General features: G+C 36.1%; 1 protein-coding gene and 1 long non-coding RNA gene across 7 annotated transcripts in view; one reads left to right on the top strand and one right to left on the bottom strand.

The window, feature by feature from the left end:
- Positions 1 to 19,577, top strand: part of SLC26A7 (solute carrier family 26 member 7) — a 67,665-nt gene that overhangs the window by 18,293 nt on the left and 29,795 nt on the right. For 4 of the 6 annotated variants that reach the window (XM_086882999.1, XM_086882995.1, XM_086882982.1 and 1 more), the window contains 4 exons: positions 7,374 to 7,534; positions 15,146 to 15,298; positions 16,644 to 16,726; positions 18,299 to 18,446. In XM_086882999.1, coding sequence (XP_086739125.1) covers positions 7,374 to 7,534; positions 15,146 to 15,298; positions 16,644 to 16,726; positions 18,299 to 18,446 — 545 coding nt within the window. Of the gene's footprint in view, positions 1 to 7,369; positions 7,535 to 15,145; positions 15,299 to 16,643; positions 16,727 to 18,298; positions 18,447 to 19,577 lie in introns of all 6 variants that reach the window. The other 2 variants (XR_015285031.1, XM_023920782.2) reach the window with 1 other exon arrangement.
- LOC111924558 (uncharacterized) lies at positions 598 to 19,166 on the bottom strand. The gene is made up of 3 exons (XR_002861711.2): positions 18,898 to 19,166; positions 1,767 to 1,863; positions 598 to 1,577 (listed from the first exon to the last, which is right to left on the bottom strand). It is a non-coding gene; the product is annotated as an uncharacterized LOC111924558 (long non-coding RNA).

The raw sequence follows: 19,577 nt of genomic DNA, 5'->3' as shown, positions 1-19,577 counted from the left end.
CAGAAACAAACCTGAATCAGCTCCTGGTAAGCACTGACATATATTCCTGTGGCTTTCTGTTACCCTTGGCTTGAAAAGCAATACTATACAATATCCAATAATTAAAAACAGTAGGGAAAACTTTAAATTCTCTTTAGGCTTCACACACCCATCATTAAAGTGAAATAGTAAAACAGATGTCTTCAAATGATTCTCTAAAGTTTATTTAAATGATCAGAGGGCTTTTAAATGTCTTCTTTTTTTTTCTTTTTTCTTTTTTCTTTTTTTTTATTCTGGATAAAAGGGCCAAGTTTCTTTATCCATTGCCAGTTGCTTAGGTCTTCAATGAAGGCTTCCCTCTTTCCTTGTAAATATTAAAATGGAATAGTGTTCCAGCATGTGACATTGCAACACCTCCTAGGTACCTGAGCTCCTGAAAGAGACTTAGACCCCTCCACTTGGTGCTTTGGATCCCTCTCCTGTGCAGAGGATGAGCAAAGGAGCCCAGAATGGGATCTTCAGCAGCCTACGTGCTTGGCAGGAACCAGGGCATGTACTTATGTTAGTCAGTAGGAAATATCAAGAAGCATTTTTATTTCTGTTGCATTTTTATAATTCTTTTATTGGATTATGGTTTGGGGTAGGAGCATGAGGAACAGCCTACAGACAGCACAGAAAGCAGAGCTGATGCAGATTGCACCGGGCTGTGCCTGCATGAGCTGTCCCAATGCACCAGCGTGTGCAGCACAGCACTGCATCTTATGCAGGGTTCTTGCAACAGCAGAGCATGAATGCAGCCCTTCATGCAGGAGTCCTGTGCTCACAGCTTGGAAATGTCCTACATCGTCCCCAGAGAGGCCAAAATGCCTTGCATGGGAGGCTGGTGCCTGCATTCATTTGATGTAACTTCGAAATCCAATGCAGAAATTATTTTCCTTGGTGGCTGCAGAATCCCATTAGATGTGTGAGTCCTCTAGAACTCTTACTCTTTCATCCTGAAAAGTTCTGCTTTTTCATATACCTTCAACTGCATCAGCTAATTTATCTCAGCCTATGTTCCTGTTTAATCATGTCTGGAATGAGAAGAGGTGGTAAATCCTCTCTGCATCTTCAGAGCAGGTCTGGCAGGGAAAGGTACCACGTGCATGGGCTCCTCTCCCAGGTCAATAATGTCACTTCCATTGGAATCATGCTAACACAGCTGGTGCTTGTCATGCTGCCACTAGTCTTTTATGTGAGTTTAATGGTTAGAGACCAGAGTGAAATACTTATTTCCTAAAGAAGTGCCTTGAAGCTGTGATACACAGGTGAAAGTCCAGATTCAGACTGAGAATAAACTTTGCCATCTTCCCAGGTGCTATTAAGTGTGGGAATCTATGTTTCTCATCATGATTCCAGTCTCCTGACTAATAGTTGCTGCAAACCCCAGATAAGGTGACAGGGCACAGCTTGCTTTTCATGCAGAGCTAAGTCAATCACCTTCTTCTATTTATCAGATTTGATTAGAAATTAATTACCAGCCTGGGGTTAATGTATGTTCTGGGACAAGAAGAATTGTGTGGTGCATTTTGTGGCAACAGCTTTTCATTGAAGACGTCCTGAAATACAAAAAAAAGTTGTATCTTCTGTGTAGTTGGTATTTGGGTTGGTAATGCTCTGGGAAGGGAGCAGATCTGAGTTATGTTATCTATTATAAGACTTTACTTTTTCTCAAAAACACTCAAAATGCAGTTCTCTAATCAGCCACTAATTGCACAAAAACAACTGATGCTGTGACTAATCCACACCTTGGATCCATAGCCTCCAGATGAAGGATGAGAAGTCCTTGCCAAAACAGCTGTTTTCTTCTTGGGAAGAATAGGTAAAGAGCTGAACACCCTTGGCCTAAAAAACAATTTGATGTTATTTTTCCAGTAGCCTGGCTAAGTACTCTAATCAGCAAACAATAATAAATAAAATAAAAGTTAAAATATTTATTAAAATAGTTAAAATAAAAGGTAAACATACAAAATAGTGAGTAATGGAGGGAAGGTGGGGTGGGGAGATGTTTTTGAGATGAGCTGCTGTTGGCTAGTTTGTGTTTAGTGAAGACCACAACTGTGCATTTGTGTGTGAGGCAAACTCTGAGCAGGCTTTGTGAATTTCGTGATATCTAGACATGAAATAAATTAGAACTGTTTCCTGATCATAAGACAAGGATAGGTAGAGATTAACACAATTAAAATTTGGGGCATAGCTGCTTAAGTTTTTCTCAGAGTAATAAATTTCAGAGTCCTAAACTTCTTCTGAAATTGAATGTTTGAAGAAGTGTTCATGAAAGGAAAGATATTCAGTTATCTTAAGAGGCATTCTGATGGAGATAAAATAGTATTGAAATAGAAAATAAGCAAACATAAAATAAAAACTGTAATTGCCAAAACTGTTTAATATAATGCATTCGTTATTTCATTTTTAAAAGCAGAATGGAAGGCATAATGAAGATTTTTTTTTTATGTTTGTGTAGCTGCTACTCTATAAAGATAAACAGGGCATGGACAACAATTCGAGTTAATAAAATTCTTCCCTGATATTAAATACCTTAGAGGTTTTGATGGGGAGAGAAAATGATGGAACATAGCAAACACCTCTGGAGTAATTTTGTAATTAAAATTGGATGCTGCCTTTATAACATTAAAAATTCCTCAAGAGAGCTTTTGAGTAGGATATTTTTTTCCCGTATTAATATATTATATGTGCAAGAATGTTTGCATAAATATATGTGTCTCTAAAATAATCTCAGCATACTAAACTGAAATTCAAGATTAAGATTTTCTAAATAAATAGATGAAAGCTCCTTGCAGATCAAACTGAGGAAAAAAAATACCCTAGGAAAAAACCCATAATTCTCTTAAGACCTCAGCGTTATAGACTTCAGTTGGGCTATTCTGTAAAGGAGAAATAGCTGCTTATTGCATTCCAGTCTTGTAACATTTTTATTAGTAAGTTTTTCATCCACTGTATTTTAAAAACTAACATGTTATTAGTTGCTGATATACGGTGTTGGAAATAAAAATGTTTCTGGTTTTCAGGAGGACAAATTTACACAGTCTATTATCAATTTGCTTAATAACAAAGGAGCACATTTGAATAAGAAGGGTGTTTTCATAAGGCAATATTCTTGTCCAAATCTCTATTACTCTGTAGGAAAAATGATGGTGCACTAGTCTGTTACACATAGCTCTGCATGAGGTAAAAACATGAGTATATTATACACTGATAATCAGGAAAAAAGTTCATTTTTCTTTTACAGTGGAAATACCTTATTGTAGGCTCATATTCTGTATTTTGGAAACTACAGTAGTTGTTGTATGTTGTAGTAGTAATAGCATTAGTATTTTGAAATAGAATTTTCAAAACAAGTGGGTTGGGTGGGAGTTCTGGTTCCCACAATTATGGTAGAACACAGTATATATTAGTACAGAAAGACCATAGAAAAGACTTTTGCAGGTCCTGAAATGAGGCAAGTTCACTCTGCACATTGTCAGAAGCTTCCAGATGCTCTCAAGACACCCAGAATGAACATAAGAGCTGCAGCTCAGAAGACCAGAAGTTACTGGTCTACCAGTTAGATGTCTATTGAGACAGGCCATGGAGAGATTTAAACTGGCAACTCAGCCAAGTTGAACTGTGTCTGACTGCTGTCTCCAGAGGCTTCATAGATGTCTTCACTTTTGCAGTCTTGAATTTAGAGAACTGATAAAATGTACTAAATGAGAGGCTCACAGTCTTCACTGTTTCCCTTCAAGAGATGTTCCCCATATCTGGCCTCATCTACCCAGCCCATGCAGCAAATGATCAGAAAGGGCACCACACTTTGTCTGCTGTAAGAATGTAAAACCCCTTCAGTACAGTGGAGTTTTGGGGGGTTTAAAATTCTCTCTCCAAAGCTGAATCTGTGCAGCGGGTAACATGATATCAGTCTTTTAATTTCTCTGGACTGGAAGTTTGACATTAGTGATTTCCAAAGACCTGTTAAGTGATAAAAATTTTTACTGCCCATGAAGTTAAATAGACTACATGTTGAATGGAATTTTAATAATAATAATGATAATAATAAACTGAGCATGTTGTCATGGGAAGAAAGTATTGAAAGTGGACAAGAACCAAAGGTTCTGAATTAATGAACATAGAGGGCCTTGCTTTTTGCAATTGCTCATTTTTCTTCTCCTGGCTAAATTCCCATTCTCTTCTACTAGTCAGAGTAAAATTATAGAGCAGTAAAGACAACTGCAAGAAAAGGTTCCTTTTGTATTGTTTTCTTCCAATTTGAAATTTATTTCTTTTCTATTTTTTTGTTTAGAAATCACACCTTCCACCACTTCTGTCTAATCACTTCCTTGTATACCTTGTTTCCATGATCTTTTCTCCTTTACCATGCATTAACTCAAGGCTGATTTCCCTCACTTTCTCTTATATTGGTTTTTTCTTTTCTCTGAAAGGTGTTGATTTCATTTACATGAATTTATTCAAGAATGTATACCTGGTGAAAGCAAAATTCTTCTCAAGAAAGTTACTTCTTAATGAGCCTTTTTACATGGTATTATGTACTGAAAATGCCACACAAATAAACAACAGCCCAGTGCCTTTCAAAGCATTGTGCATATCCTTTCACTGAAATATACTCTTGTCCTCGAGGAACTAAATTGTTAAAAATTATGGATGCAATTCTAAAATATGTGAAAATTTTGTTTCTTTTACAGTTTAAGAAAATCTCAGTATTATGACAAAAATAAAAAGAAAAAAATATTTTTTTATATTTTTTTTCCTGTTCTTGCACTTTACTGTCTCTTTTCTCTGTAGTTTTTCTGCATCAGGAATGAAAAGAAATCATAAAATATACCAGAAAATAAAGTGGAAGACCTGCAAAAAATAAGCATCAAAAAAAAGAGCCAAGACAAAGCAGCTTGTTAGACATTTCCTTGAGAATATTGAACTTTCTACAGTTTGGTCAGCGTTACTGGGTGAAAGATTTTATGACATAATGCAATGTAGTGCAATTGTGTGCTGTCAGCTTAGCTCAGTTTCAAATGGTGTTTATTCAAAATGCAGTGGCAGCCAAGCTTAAATGGCTGTTTCCCAGCATGGAGGGTTAATTGTAGAGTCAGTCTGGGCCTGTGTAAATGCTAATAATTTTATCTGTCAGGAAAACTCACATGCAACCAGATTTGGGAGGCTTGTTTCAATACTTTTTTTCCTCCTCATGATCCAAGAAGTTTCTTTACATTACTCATGATTGCAAGGACAACATAAGGTTCCCACACCAGTTTATGCTGAAAATTACACCCTCCACCCATCCAGAATGTTTCCTGTTCTGGTTGTTTCATTTTTAGATCTTCTCCATGAAAGATCTATGGCTGAACATCAGATTTATTTAACTATCATGTAAATAAGGAGTAGGATGTTCATGCTGATGAAGTACTGTCTTTGTTTCTGGAAGCCCTGAGCTACCTTCTGCAGTAAGGAGAGGGGACCAAGTGGAGGTTGTTGCTTTTTTAATTGAGTGGCTGCAGAAACTGTCTAGCTGAAAACATATTCACGTTTTACATGTATTTTACATAGCCTACGGCTGCGTGCAATCAATAAAAACTGTGTTTCAAATGTGTTTTTAGCTAGTACCTGTGAATCATCCTTTTAAAATCCTGAAGATTAAAAGAAAAAAAAGTAAAAAAACAAAAAGTAGATCTGAGAGTGGTGCTGAAGTTTCTAAGCTCAGCAATCATTTTGCTGTAACTCACAATAATAACTTTCTCTCAAATGCTAACAGTAACTAATACTTCTCTGTGATATTATGTACTACACAGAATTGTCTCTGTGGTTTTGATTCCATGGCTAAATAAACATCCAATTTCCTGGAAACGAAGCTATTACACAGTTAGAAATTTCACATTCAGACAATAGAAATCAATCTTGGAAAACAAACAAAAATCCACTAGAGAAGGGAGAATTTAATTCTTATTGATCTTTGCTACTGTGAACAATGTTTTAAATATATTAGTAGACACGCTGTTAGAACAAACAGCTAAACAAAATATCTGAAATTAGTAATTATCAGTTTTAGGCCTGACTAACTAAATGACTACTCACTGAGGGTATGCAGTAATTATCATTATTGGAGTCCAATCTTGAATGGCAATCAATGTTCCAATTGCTCATATTAAAGAGCAATTTACATGTTATTAGTGGGATGTAGAAGAAAAATCTCAGATTTAATCTCTCAAATGGAAGAGGATATTGCTCACTAGAGGTTTTGTGGTAAATGAAAAGCCACTTATTTTCATATTATTGTTTCTTTTGTGGTACTATGCTCAAAGCTCACTATATACAGGTAAGTTTTATGGTGAGAACATGAATGGTGTTCAGGCTTAAAGAATGATAACATCTGAAAATGATAATTTTAGCTTCAGGAAAAAAAAAGCAATAAAAAAAAAAGCAAGGGTGACTGTGATATATTTCAAAATGATGATGTTTAGTATTGTAAACGCAAAATGAACCTCTTAGAACATATTATTGTTATTTTAACATATTGTTAAAACATACCATATTGTAACAAACAACTCTGTGCCAAGAGCATGCAATTTCTCAGGCAGAAGAACAGCAAATGCAAAAGATCATAGAAGTAAGAAACTGCAAAACTCGTTGTGAGGGGTGATAATGTAACTTAATGGGGATTGTGTTATGTAAATCACAGCAGCAGCTGTAGTCATATAACAACTTTATTCAAAGAATTAAGAGTTGGCAAATCTCAGACTTTGGAGGGAAAGAATGTTCAGAGTCCAGGATAAAGGGAGAACATCACAATAGCTGCAATAGTTGTAGATCCTGCTGTAGTTTAAATTCCTGGATTAGAGGTCTCACCACAAGAGTCTATAGAATCTCATACATTTGGTATCTGTTGAAATTACTAATTACTAATCCTGATAGTGACATTATGCCAATCAGTAAGCTGGACCAAGATATGGCTCTTGGCCCATTTAGGCTGCACAGCAGCAGAGCAGGAATGAGTCCTAGAACCAGCATCACTTTTGGAGTTGCAGTACTTCTTGCTGCAGCTTTGAGTTGATGTTTTTATGGTGTTTACTGTGCTCACGTATTTGAGCAGGAGAGAATATTTAGAGTTTCTTTGAGTCTGCTTTTGTCACTAAACCAGTGTTAGAGTCTGGTAAATTAGTGAGTAAAATAGGTAAACCCACAGAACTTCAGTGGATTCCATTTTTACCTATATTTGTCTTCCAAAGGACTTTTGCTTTGTATCTTTAGCTCATTTATCTTGTAACTTATTAAGAGGACTCTGGCTCATTGTCCTATCACTAAGATGCTGCATTTTATAATAATTGCTGCCTTTTCCTTTTAGGTAGCAATGTTTATGCTGCACTTGGGCAGCGCCACGTTCTTGTTAACAGAACCCGTGATAAGCGCAATGACAACAGGAGCAGCTACACACGTTGTGACTTCACAAGTGAAGCATCTGCTGGGAATGAAAATGCCATATATATCGGGACCACTGGCATTTTTTCATGTGAGTTCCCTGAAAGAGCTGGGTTACCTCATTGCCTAAGATTTTATTATATGTATTATTTGTCTCTGAGTAAGAGTATGGAATTTGCTATGCTCATGTGTGAATGAACAGAAGATGAAGCTTTACCTTGCTTTAACTGTTTGTTAGAAGAGATTTGAAAAACCTGATAGAGAACTAGCAGGAATGGGTACAGTTATTAATTTAAAATATGTTTGTTAGGGCACCAGTAATTCCATTTATTATCCTGAGCCATTATATACTCATACAAGGAGAGTAATCTCTCTCTGGGTCAGCATGTGGAAGGAATATAAATATAAATTTAAACATATTTTCTTTCTATGCTGCTGAATGAAATCTGACCATCTTTGTGGTAAAAGGAAAATGACCTATGATTTGTGCATATCCTATGCAAAAATTACTCTAAATATGTTATTTATTATTTTATGGCATGATACTACTTTGCCATAAACACAGCAAGTGGACAGCTTTAAGGTAATTTTTATAAAATGTATGCAACATTTCATGTAGTATTGTTGAAAATGAGCGATTAGGCTGTTGAAAGCATCACCATCAGAGGTACTGGCAAAGAGCAGGTATGAGCTTAATATGAACTTATGAATGTGTGACTTTAACAGAGTTCAGTGGCAAGGTTCACTCTCTTACTCCAAGGATGAAGCATTCATAGGAGAATTGCGTTAGTATCAATTAAAAATGGATTACATGGAGAGTGAGGATGAAAAAGGGTAAGGATGCAAAGGGTATGGAAAAAATAAGGTGTGCAAAAGGGTTTAACAGAATTTCATCACTGAGTAATTTAACATTTATGAAGTGATTAAATGGGATTTTTAAATATATATAACAGTGACTTAATTGCAGTTTCATGATAACAATATTCACACCATAATAATTTCACATGCACACAGGCAGAGATTTATACATGGCTGTCTGTGAGTGTAAAAGTACTTATCAAAGATTCCCCTTGGCTTCAGGGAAGTACTCATGGCAAATGCCTGAGTGTTTTTCAGCAGGCTGGGGTTGCACCTCAAGGAGCCTGCGTGTGTGTGTGTGTGTGTCTGTGTCTGTGTGTCTGTGTGTGTCTGTGTGTCTGTGTGTACCAGCCTCGGCCTCACTCTAAGTGATGCTCTTTTGAGTATTGCAGACTTGAGGGGCTAAGAGAGGTGCCCCACAGAGGGGGAGGTGTTGGCACAGCCCACTGTGGCCCAGAAGAGCTCAGAAGGCCTCACTTAGGACTGTTGTGTGCAGGGTCACAAGGTGATTTGCTTTAGTCATCAGCTGTTTTCCATCCTGGCCGCAACCCATGCTGGCAACTACTGGAGTTTCCAAAACATTTGGAAATTGTTTCCAAAACTTCAGCAACAATGGTGCTGTTCTACTTGGGCTCCAGTTCAGGTAGGGAATGTTCCAAGGCTGTCAGGGGATGTCTGATCACCCTTTGTTGCCCACCTCAGCTGGACAGTGGATGTTGCTGTTACTGTGATTTCCCACCTGCATCATGTGAAAGCACTTGGAACAGTCAGGGACACGTCCCCACCTGGCTGGTTTGGTCAAGGCCAGGAAGTGATGCACCACCACCAGTGCCATGGTTACAGCCCTTGGAAAGTACATATTTTTGGCTGAAACCTTAAAGAGCAAAGCTATATAATCTTATTACACAGAAGTCACAAACATTTTCTTGATGGTAACTTATTCCAGAAAGCCCTGAGTTTCAGTGCTGTGAGCGTAATCTCTTGGCATTATTAGTTACCTGTCAAAATGATATTTTGCTCATAATAAAACTGTATGTACTTGCTGAAGTGATATTTACATAGCACTGATAGTGAGACCTCAAACAGTCAGCCACTAAATTAGGACACCTAATTTAAAGCACTGACTATGTCTTTGTGCCCCACTATGTGCTTTATTTTTTCCTATTATTTGGAAAATTTGTTAATGTGAAATCCTGATTACAAGATGTTGCTTTTTAGAATGCTTTTTTCGTAGTATTTTATAAATTCAATAGTTTTTAATATGGATAATTAATGTGTTAAGTTTTTTACAGGACCAATTTATTAATGAAAATTAGGAGCATGTAATAAACACAAGTAATTTATCCATTTATCTTGTAGACATATACCTAAAAGTGTCACAGCTATTTTCATGAGTCGTCAGTTGGCTTATTAGACTATTAAAAAGAGTTCTTTCTTTTTTTCATTATTTAAAAACCTTTTCATAAATGGTTGTTAATATAAAATGTGAATAGCCTCTTTTTCATGGTGTTTCCATGGAAACTATACTTACATATAGGAATACTGTCATCTTGTAGAGATGACTGGTTTAAAGTAGTGCAGCCAAAGCATAATCAAAATATACATTATGAGCAATAATAAAAAACAGCAGTGATATGAAGAAATATTTCCACCTTGGTGTGCTGATGATATCATAAATGAGGTCATGCAAATGCTTTGAAAGAAATCTATTCCCTTATCCCTTGTATTTTTAATGTATTTGAAACAAGTTCCTTGCCTTTGAACATATTCCAAAGAAAAATTTTCCCGATTTTTTTAAGATTCTGAATTGCTCTGTAAATTGTGTGAAAATAAATACCAAAAAAAAAAAAATAATAAATCTACTCTGTACAACTAAAAAGAATAATGAAAAAGGGGCAATTTTACTATATAAATATTTAAAAATATTTCTGGTGTCTGTTCAGTCTTATGACTTCCCTTAAGAAGGTTCAGTATCTCAGTCTAAAGTACCAGAGCTAGGCTTTAACAATAGTTTTCTTCTGAGGTTGTAGTTTTATCTGAAGATTATATTAATTAGATATAAGGTAGTTTTCACATTTATCTAGAGAGTGAAAGGCAATTTTGGCATGTCTCTCTGGACACGTTTACTTCAAATTTTCAAAATGCAAAGATGGGTACTTTTGCTTACATTTTTTTTCTCTGTCCACTCCAAAACACCTCCCACTCACAAAACCAATTGCTTTGCCTCAGGCAGCCTTTGGGTTGGCAAAGCAAGAATAAGAATGTTTAATAAAGTGTGATAAGAGAGTTGCAAGTACAGCAAGCCAGTGAAATGAATTCTTTATAGCATGTGAGATCATAGTTAAATACGTAGAAAGGAACTTCGCATATGGAGAACAAATCTAGTACACTGGCCTTGAGCCTATGGTATTGCTGTGTTTACACATAGGTTATGTAACTTATTAAATTTTGTTTTCCTTGTACATAGTTTGTCACATTTCAGTTGAGCTGCACAGTGCAGTATCAGCTATTAATTTGCAAATGGAAAAGGAAAAATGAAGAGGAAGAACAGTGAGGGAATAATGCCTGTGACATCTAACTTTACATGGGAAATGAAAGTGTCATCAAGTTTTACTCAACATCTGAAAATGGAAGAACATACATGCATTTGCCCCTTATTTGTGTATACACATATTTCTCTTTCCACATGTTTCTGAGAAAATACAACACTGCAAAATGAACTGCAATGTAGGAAACCTGCTTTGCAAAAGGGGTATTTTGTGGTTGTGTTGCAAGTTTGTTGCAAAATCCTTGTGTGGTTTTGCTGTAATTCTGAAAAAAACCCCAAACCTTCACGTTTTGCTATCAGTCCTTTCTTTTCACCCTTTTTTCCCCAGTTACCTATACAGCTTACAGCATTTGCCTGTACATTTTCCCCCCAACGTGACATATTTAAAACCATAAGAATGAAATGTTTTTGAAAATGAAATTAAGTTGTCCACTCTTAAAATGTATTGTGTTAAATAACTTGTTTCTTTAATTTGTTCACTTCAGCCTCTATACACATTTTAGAGCTAATCTTTTGGGGTTTCATGTAGACATTGAAAAAAACCAACCCAGAGCATTTTGTTAATGCATCCAAATAAACACTCTTTCTAGAATATAAAACATTTCAGTGATCAATATCATGTCAAGACTGATGGTTTCCCATGAGAAAAGGAAGATTCAGTGTCTGTATTTATTTATTTATTTATTTATTTATTTATTTATTTATATGAAATATATATAAACATATATATATGTGTGTGCAAAGGTCAAATATTGCTTGTTTCACTTAGGTTGAAATTTGCATTGATAATCAAAAAGTCTACTGATTGCTCATAAGATTGTCACATAGGTTCTATCAAGAATCTTTACACAAAACTAGCAATGAAACTAAAAACACAAGAGGCAAACAGGTCAATTAATGTAGTATTGCTGATTTAAAAAATATTTTAAATTATATAATGGCAAAGATTGCTTTGTACACTGCAATATCGAGCTAAATTCTGCTGCATAATTGCCAAATTATTTCTGTAAGTGCATCATCTAAATATGTGAAATGCTGAACTTAAAATTACATTCTCAATTAAAACATTTGCAAATACTTCTTTTGAATCAGAAGCCAATGCTATTGCAAGCTTCATCTTCATGTACTTAGATTTAGGATTTCTAGTTTGATCTTGGTTGAGTAGAGTGACTGACTGGACAGGTTACCATGTAGAATGTGCAGTTTAAAGAGATGTCTATTGTGGATATTAATTACATTCCTGGTAAGATCCACATGCTGTCTCTTTCCTGTGAAAGGGTCTCCTTGTTTCACTGGTCATATCATGAGCTGAGTGGTTTTAGGTTTTCAGAAAATGGTTACCCAGGCACCAACTAGTCAGTGGAAGCTCTTTAGTCTAATACAGCAGTTAATTTAATATTAATGTATTACTGCCAGAATTGTTTTAGTGTACTACAGACAATTTGGGAATAGGCCTCTTTGGGCTACTGAATTTGAATGAGCTGCAAAGTGTTGGTAGTTCCATTATTTTTCACTTAAGAAAATGATGTAGACTACATACAGAAGGGTACAACTTCAAAGAAAAGGATGTACTAGGCAGTTCATACAAAGATTTTGTTGCAAAGTCTGAAAAACGTATGGCAAAGGTCTACAAGTATTTTTAAAATTAAAGGCCTTTTTTACCCAATTTGAAAGATGAAAATTTTTGAAGCTTGTGTATATTTCTTCACTAAAATTTTATTTATTCACTCAGACTTTTGTCTCACTTTGTCTAGGAAAATTAGATTTGATGCCATGAGCACAGATAGATAATGCTGACACTTTAATAGCCAGCATTCATTTCAAAACAAATCCCATCTCTCTGTCTTCAGCAAGTAGGAATCAACCCATTTCTTCCCTTTTTTTGCCACTTCACCTTAGATCTAGCTCAGTCTTTGGTAAGTTTGTGGGCACAGTTTTCCAGATTGTCTCCTTTTGTCTTAAACACAGCTTCTGTTTGGGCACTGAGCCAAGTCCTGTGCTGTCTTGAAAATACATTCTTGGAAAATTATGGGTACAGATCTAGTCCCAAGCCACTCAAGACACAATCCACACATTTTCTGATTACAGTGGGGCAATCTGTGGTTAAAAACTGTGGTTTAATTGCCATTCTTCGGATTTAAGACATATCTATATCATATTACTTGACAAGCTGATTTTAAAATATTTTCCTGGTTTCTGAGAAATGTTTGTGCTGGGTTATATTGTGCATCTTTAATCAAAACTCCAAGGGCTAAATTTCCTCATTATGTTAAGTTACTTTTCTGAAACCATATTTAGGTTGGGTTTTTTTTTTTCCCTTTCTAGATAATGAAAATATTCTCAGAGAGAAAAAATCAGGAAGTTAATTTACTCATTCTTCAATTTGAGCATCACCTCTTCAATGAGTGACAGAATCAGAACAGTAGAAATAAATTTTATCATCATATTGATTACCTTTCCACTAGAAAGAGGGTTCTTTCCTAAGATAATTTTTCTAGTACTCTTTCCTGTCCAATATAAATATATGTATTTAACCTCCAAACTGTCAAAATTTGTTAGCATTATACAGGTATTTGAGAATATGTTCTCTGGGGCAGAAAATTATTAATCTTTACTTTGATAAAACTACAAGTGTCTTTTGTAAAAAAAAGTACACTTTTGATTTATTTTAGTGGTCTTCTTAGTCACTGCCAGAGAAAACACCTTTTTTATATATATATTACTATTATTATTTCAAGCTTCACTTGCTTGATTTTATTATCCTTTATGTTGGGGTTTAAAAAAATGTGACTTGTGATGATGTCTAAATCTACATCCTAATCTTAACTTCTGTTCTCTTCATGGTTTATATTTCAGGATGCAAAACAGTTCCCAGAATTTAAATGCAGAACTCATGGGACTGAGACTATCTTGTTTTTTCCCTTACAGCTTTAGTAAGCATGTGTATTGTATCCATTTTTATGGCTTGCTATTCTTTCAGGAAATAGACTATTGCTTTTCTTCATGAGGCCCGAAAATAAGTTGTGATAAGATCTCATGATTTCTTTATTTATCAGGATAGATGCTCTCTCTAACTTTCTTCATCCCTTCTAACTGTTTCAGCAAACTTCTAATTTTCTTCATTACTTTCTGTTAATCTAATGCCACACTGATTCATGCCTTATTTCCTGAACCCACAAATTCAGCATAAAGCAAAAATTACAGTGTGTCATCTGTGCTGGTACAAAGGTAACTACATTCTTCTGAGTCTGTTACTTACAACGTTGTATTCATCATCAAAGACCTCTTTTTCTCATCACCATTGGTCCTTCTATTCCTGTTCCATATTTCTACTCTGTATGCCCCTCATAATTCAGCACCATATATCCTCTGTTCATCCAACTACATTTTTCTAGCCTGTTTTACAGATTATTGCAGCACACATTAACTGCTGAAAAGCTGATGGACTCCTGCTCACAGCTCCATAGCTCTGGCCTGGTGTCCTCTCTTAACTCTGCAGTCAGCAGAAAAGGAAACACAGGGCTAAGCAGATAATTTTAGTTATTTAAATAACCAGTAACATACGTATGCAAGCTTGGCAACTAGTTAATGTGTGCAGCACCTGGACCTGACCAAAGCATGCTCTGTGGAGAACTGTGTAAGGGAGACTCAGAATGCCCCACTGAAATTACTCTGGAAAAACATTACTCTGGAAAAATGACCCACAGATTGCAGAGGATGCCCTGAAGAGGATGCTCATCTTGGAAGATTCCTGTTGCCTATCTTCCCATCCAGACACTACTGCATTTTTCTTTCCCTTTTCTTTTTTCCTCTCCTTCTCTTCCCCCATCTTTTCTGTCTTGTAATTTCTTTTTCTCAGAAATAACTTTTGCTACTAGGGTTGTTAGACGTTATATGCTATGGCCACTACAAATAAACCTTTGTGCAAGAAACTTTTCTCAACAGTTTATGCAGCACTCATTTATCTCACTGAACTCTATGAGACTGAATAGGCAAAGGAAACATCACATTTACTGCAATTTTATGCTTGTTTCTACCAATAGAAATTTGTAAATTAATATAAACAAATATTCATTGCATTTTTTTTGAGTTTTCGAAAGTCCACAGGAGTGGTAAATTGGAGATTTTCTTCCTTGTAAAATCTAAAATGCAGGCCAAAATGTGTCCAGTAACTCAGCTCCTGCAGTATTGATTCAGCTCTCACTCATTATTTGCCTGAAGTTGTGAGAAGATGCCATGACATGTGATCCAGAACATATTTTTTGATCTGTGATTGTTGTTTGCTGTTCACTGTAGATTTATGCCTATGTGTTTGGGAATATCAGATCAGTTCAGCTGGAGGCATTACTTCTCTCCTTGCTGAGCATTGTGGTACTTGTTCTTGTTAAAGAACTGAATGAGAAATTTCACAGAAACATTAAAGTTGTCCTTCCCATCGATCTACTTTTGGTAAGTACAAAATTATATATCAGGCTTTTTCTTACAGAGCTTTCAGTGGATCAAGCTGCTGAAGTTTACTGTGCTGTCTATAGTTACCCACACCCACGCTTGCCACTTATTAAATAGACAGCTGATTTTCATGGCTGTAAATTCATTGTAAAAACAGGAAACAGTCTGGTTTAATAATTAAGAAAGAAACTACATTAGCTCCCAATTTGTATAGTATTTTTCATATATTTACTACTTTTTACATAATCACAGGTTCACGAAGCTTAGAATGTTAAAGTGTAAGAAGTTTGAAACAGAAAATAAAAAGTAACTGGCATATTGTAACTCCAAACAAGTCTTGTGCTGGGTAGTCGTGCCTTAAATGTCGCTTGCAATTTACCTACAACAAAGCTAAATAGTTATGCTATTATTTTCTGTCATTTTACTAAGTTTTTCTTTAAAATAGTACAGTCTAGATTGAAATTAGCAATTGCATTATAAACCCCTGCTTTAATGATTAAGCTGTAGTCAAATGACCAGCACTAGACCACCATCAGAAAGTTTCTGTTTTTCTCTAAACCTCTAAAAGAAAAACAAAGCATGAAGGACAGCTGGTTTTTAGGGTGTATTAGAGCAATTACTCTTCTGTTACTGGAAAAAAGATGCTTACAAGGGCAGAATGCTGGAAAAGGAGGTAGTATGGTCCTGGTCTCAGTGTCACCTTTTTAGAAATACTGGATAAAACGTGCCAGCAAACTAAGGATTGCAGACTGGAAACGTGTTCTATTGGGATTTGTGTGTTCATCTCATCTGAAATACAAGAAATTAGCTTGAACTTCCTCAGGGTCACACCTTCTTCTCCCTCTGTAAGATTCATAAGTGCTAGAACATAAAAACAAAAGGCAGACATATCTTCTGCTGCGTTCTGTGCTGAAGTCAACACTGCCAGTCTGGATTAGATGGGCTCAGAGAACACCAGCTGAATCAGACTACTCAGGAACACCTAAATTATGAACTGCTTTAAGCTGCTCACATGAATGGCAGGGCTCTGGGGCACATCCTGAGCAGAGGGACTGTGGACACTGATTGCCAAGGTTCCTGAGGCTTTACAGAGCCATACAAATCAGTTTCATCAACACAGAATATACAAACTGCACTGAAGTCTCACTTCATTATTGTGTCCAAATCTTGGTTTCTTTTGACTCTCTTCCATATTTGTAAAAAAAATCCAAATAATATTTTCCTGTTTTACTGGATTGATCTAAGGATGAATGTATGAATAGTGCCATGTGCTTAGGTATGGCAATAACAGAGACCATCTCAGAAGCAACAGAAATGTAACATCTTTTTCTGTTTGAATCACTAGATAATTGCTACATCCATTGCTTGCTACTATGCTGATATGGAATACATCTACGGGATAGAAGTTGTGGGAAATATTCCTAAAGGGTAATGTGAGTTTTATTAGCTTGTGGCTTTTAAACATTTTTATTTCTGAGAACAGTCTCTGAAAAGGTTGAAGCTGTTTCTGAAATAAGAAATGGTAAAAATCTATTATGTTTGTTTCCTGTCTCCTCAGATACTCTCTGACAATTCAATCCCATGTTAACAAGTTATATGTGCATAGATGTCATCACAAAAATGCATTATTGTATATTTTCATAGCTTTTTATTACTTTGTGGAATAAAAAGTAGGTACTAAGTACTTGATGATGTATGACAGGGGGCAGGACACTCTATGAGATTATTGCAATCTTGTTTTTGAGAGTTGCCTTGGGTTATTGTAGCAGAAAGGATTTACAATGAGATTTGTAGATTACTACATTTCATTCCTCTCCATCTATATAGTAATTTTAGAAAATGTGGTTTCTGAGAAAATGTAAAAGATTTAATTATGCTTAATCTAGAAAAGAACATTTTTACTATACTTAATGATATACTTTTCCCCATGACCTTGCAAAGGAGGGGAAAAAATTCAATATAATTAACTAGAAAAAGAAATTTGATTAGTTGTGAGACAAAATGGTCAAAGTCTACAGGTTGGTATGGAAGAGCACAGCTGTTGTGTAATCTCCTGCTTGGATATAGCAGGGTTTCCCTAAATTTCACGAAGTATGAGTCCAAGACAGCATGAGTGTGTGTCAGCTTGCACTGAAAGAAATAAAATAAGGGACATTCCTGAGAAAGAATGTGGTTTTTAAGTATTTAAGGCATACTACAAATCTGAGACTAAAGCATGACTAAGTGTTCCCCTTCCATGTGTAATGAATAAGTAAACGGTATTTGTGCAGTTTTAATCAGGAATTTATTTTCTGTCTAACCTCACACAAATAGTGTTGAAAAACAGAAGCAGAGTCTGGATCATTCCTGCATATTTTTAGGCATTTACCTGAAATACCTGAATATACCTGAAATGCTTTGTCAGTGGAGAGCATCAGAAACCTTAAGAGTACCATTTGGTTTTTGGGCAGTGCGTTTTGTGCTCTGGAAAGACCAAAGTCTTTTTGAAGCGTTCAGAGACAATCTGGGGTGGTTTGCTTCATAACTTGAGTAGTTTCATTGCAATCCCCATTAGATGGAATAAATGTCTCTACTGTCAGTAACTGACAGGAATACAAATTTTTTTAAAGATTTAAATTTAACTTTACCAGAAGACCAACTATATTAAAAAAGGAGAAATCATATGGTAGTCTCTTCTACTGAACATTACAAAATTAATGATTGCTAATTTTATTTGTCAGTCATGGAGCAAATTTATCAACATCTCTTTATAATTTCTCAAATTAAAGTTTTTAAATTGAATACTCCATCTGAAACTGCTTCACTTTCTACAAATTCTCTTCTGCTGTTCCCAAAAGACTGAGATCTTATTAATCTAAAATACTGAAAAATGTCACCTTACAAGTAATACAAAAATTAGCTCTTCCTGCAGAGGTAGTCTCTATATACCTGCAATTTATGTGGACACCAGAGAAACAATGCATCAAGTTTTGCAAAAATTACTGTCTTTATTTTTTATAGGTTGCCATCACCAAAAGCACCACCCATGAGTGTCCTGCCTGAAGTAGTCACTGAAGCTTTTGGAGTGGCACTGGTTGGTTATGTAGCCTCACTAGCTCTTGCTCAAGGCTCTGCTAAAAAGTTTAAATACACTGTGGATGACAACCAGGTAAAGCTCTTTCTCCTTAGTGTCACTGAGCCTTGAAATCACTTCACCATTTGGGGAAAGTATTATAGATGAATGCCATGTAGGAAAAGTTATGTTCCATATAGCATGTTGACACCTTTTAGTGTTTACGGTAACACCCAAATTTTGTTTAAATTATCTCTGCAGAATGGCCTCACTGGTTGAACTGCTCCTTTTGGGGGAAGCTCATCCTTCATGATAATCTTGTAATGCTAGGTTCAGTGCAGCATTTGCACTTAATGCATTTTTCACTGCTCTAAGATGAGACAGCTTCTCCTTTGGCAGTTGAGCTCTCATAGACAAGCTATGATGCTAAATCAGCCACCAATTAATGAAACAAAACAATTCTAAACCGAAAACAGGCACTTATAGCCCCAGGACTAATCTGATGTTATAAGAAATTAATTATAGTTCTGCAAAGTAGAAGACTCACCTGAAATAAAGGTTTATTTGTATCTAAGAAGGTGGATGAGTTCAGAGAGTGCTGCCAAATTTACAGCCATAGGAGGAAGAATGCTTTGAGCTTAGCACAGGTCAGACTCCAGGGTGACATGCTGCTTTGTTTCAAGGCACTCCATGGAACACAGTAACCTGTGTGTCTTCCTGCACCTTTGGAAGTCTTGTAGCTTCCACAGCTTCATTGCTGAAGTCTTGGGAACGCTGTGTATGTCTGCATCAAACAATGGAGCAAAGGAGCAAAGCCTGCATGAGAGGAGAGCAGTGAGCTGGTGTTTGGTGTGGCTGTACTGCCTTCAGGGGCCAGGCATAGTGCTTGGCATGGGGGTTTGGGTGTGTGAGGCTGCTGGGCTAGCTTTAAGGGGGTGCTGTTCTGTGCTGTGAAGGCAAACTCAAGAGCTGGTATTTTTCTGGCTGGATACAGCATAATTTTCCTACATTTTCCTCAGCAGACCAACTTGCCTCTCCAAGTCTTGGTGGCCATGGTGGAACAGTTCCTTAAACTATTCTTCTTAGGCTGCACATATAAAGTGGGTTCTACACTTTTTCTTCTAAGAATCTTTGTTCAGACATGTCTGCATTTTGACTGTGAACAAACACCAAATACATTTGTGGTGAAAGACAGCATACATAGAGTATGGCTACCACACTTCACTA

The sequence above is a fragment of the Cyanistes caeruleus genome, chromosome 1 (genome assembly GCF_971803275.1).
Source record: "Cyanistes caeruleus chromosome 1, bCyaCae1.hap1.1, whole genome shotgun sequence".
NCBI classification, from domain to species: Eukaryota; Metazoa; Chordata; class Aves; order Passeriformes; family Paridae; genus Cyanistes; species Cyanistes caeruleus.
This window is presented reverse-complemented; position numbering and strand designations above follow the sequence as displayed.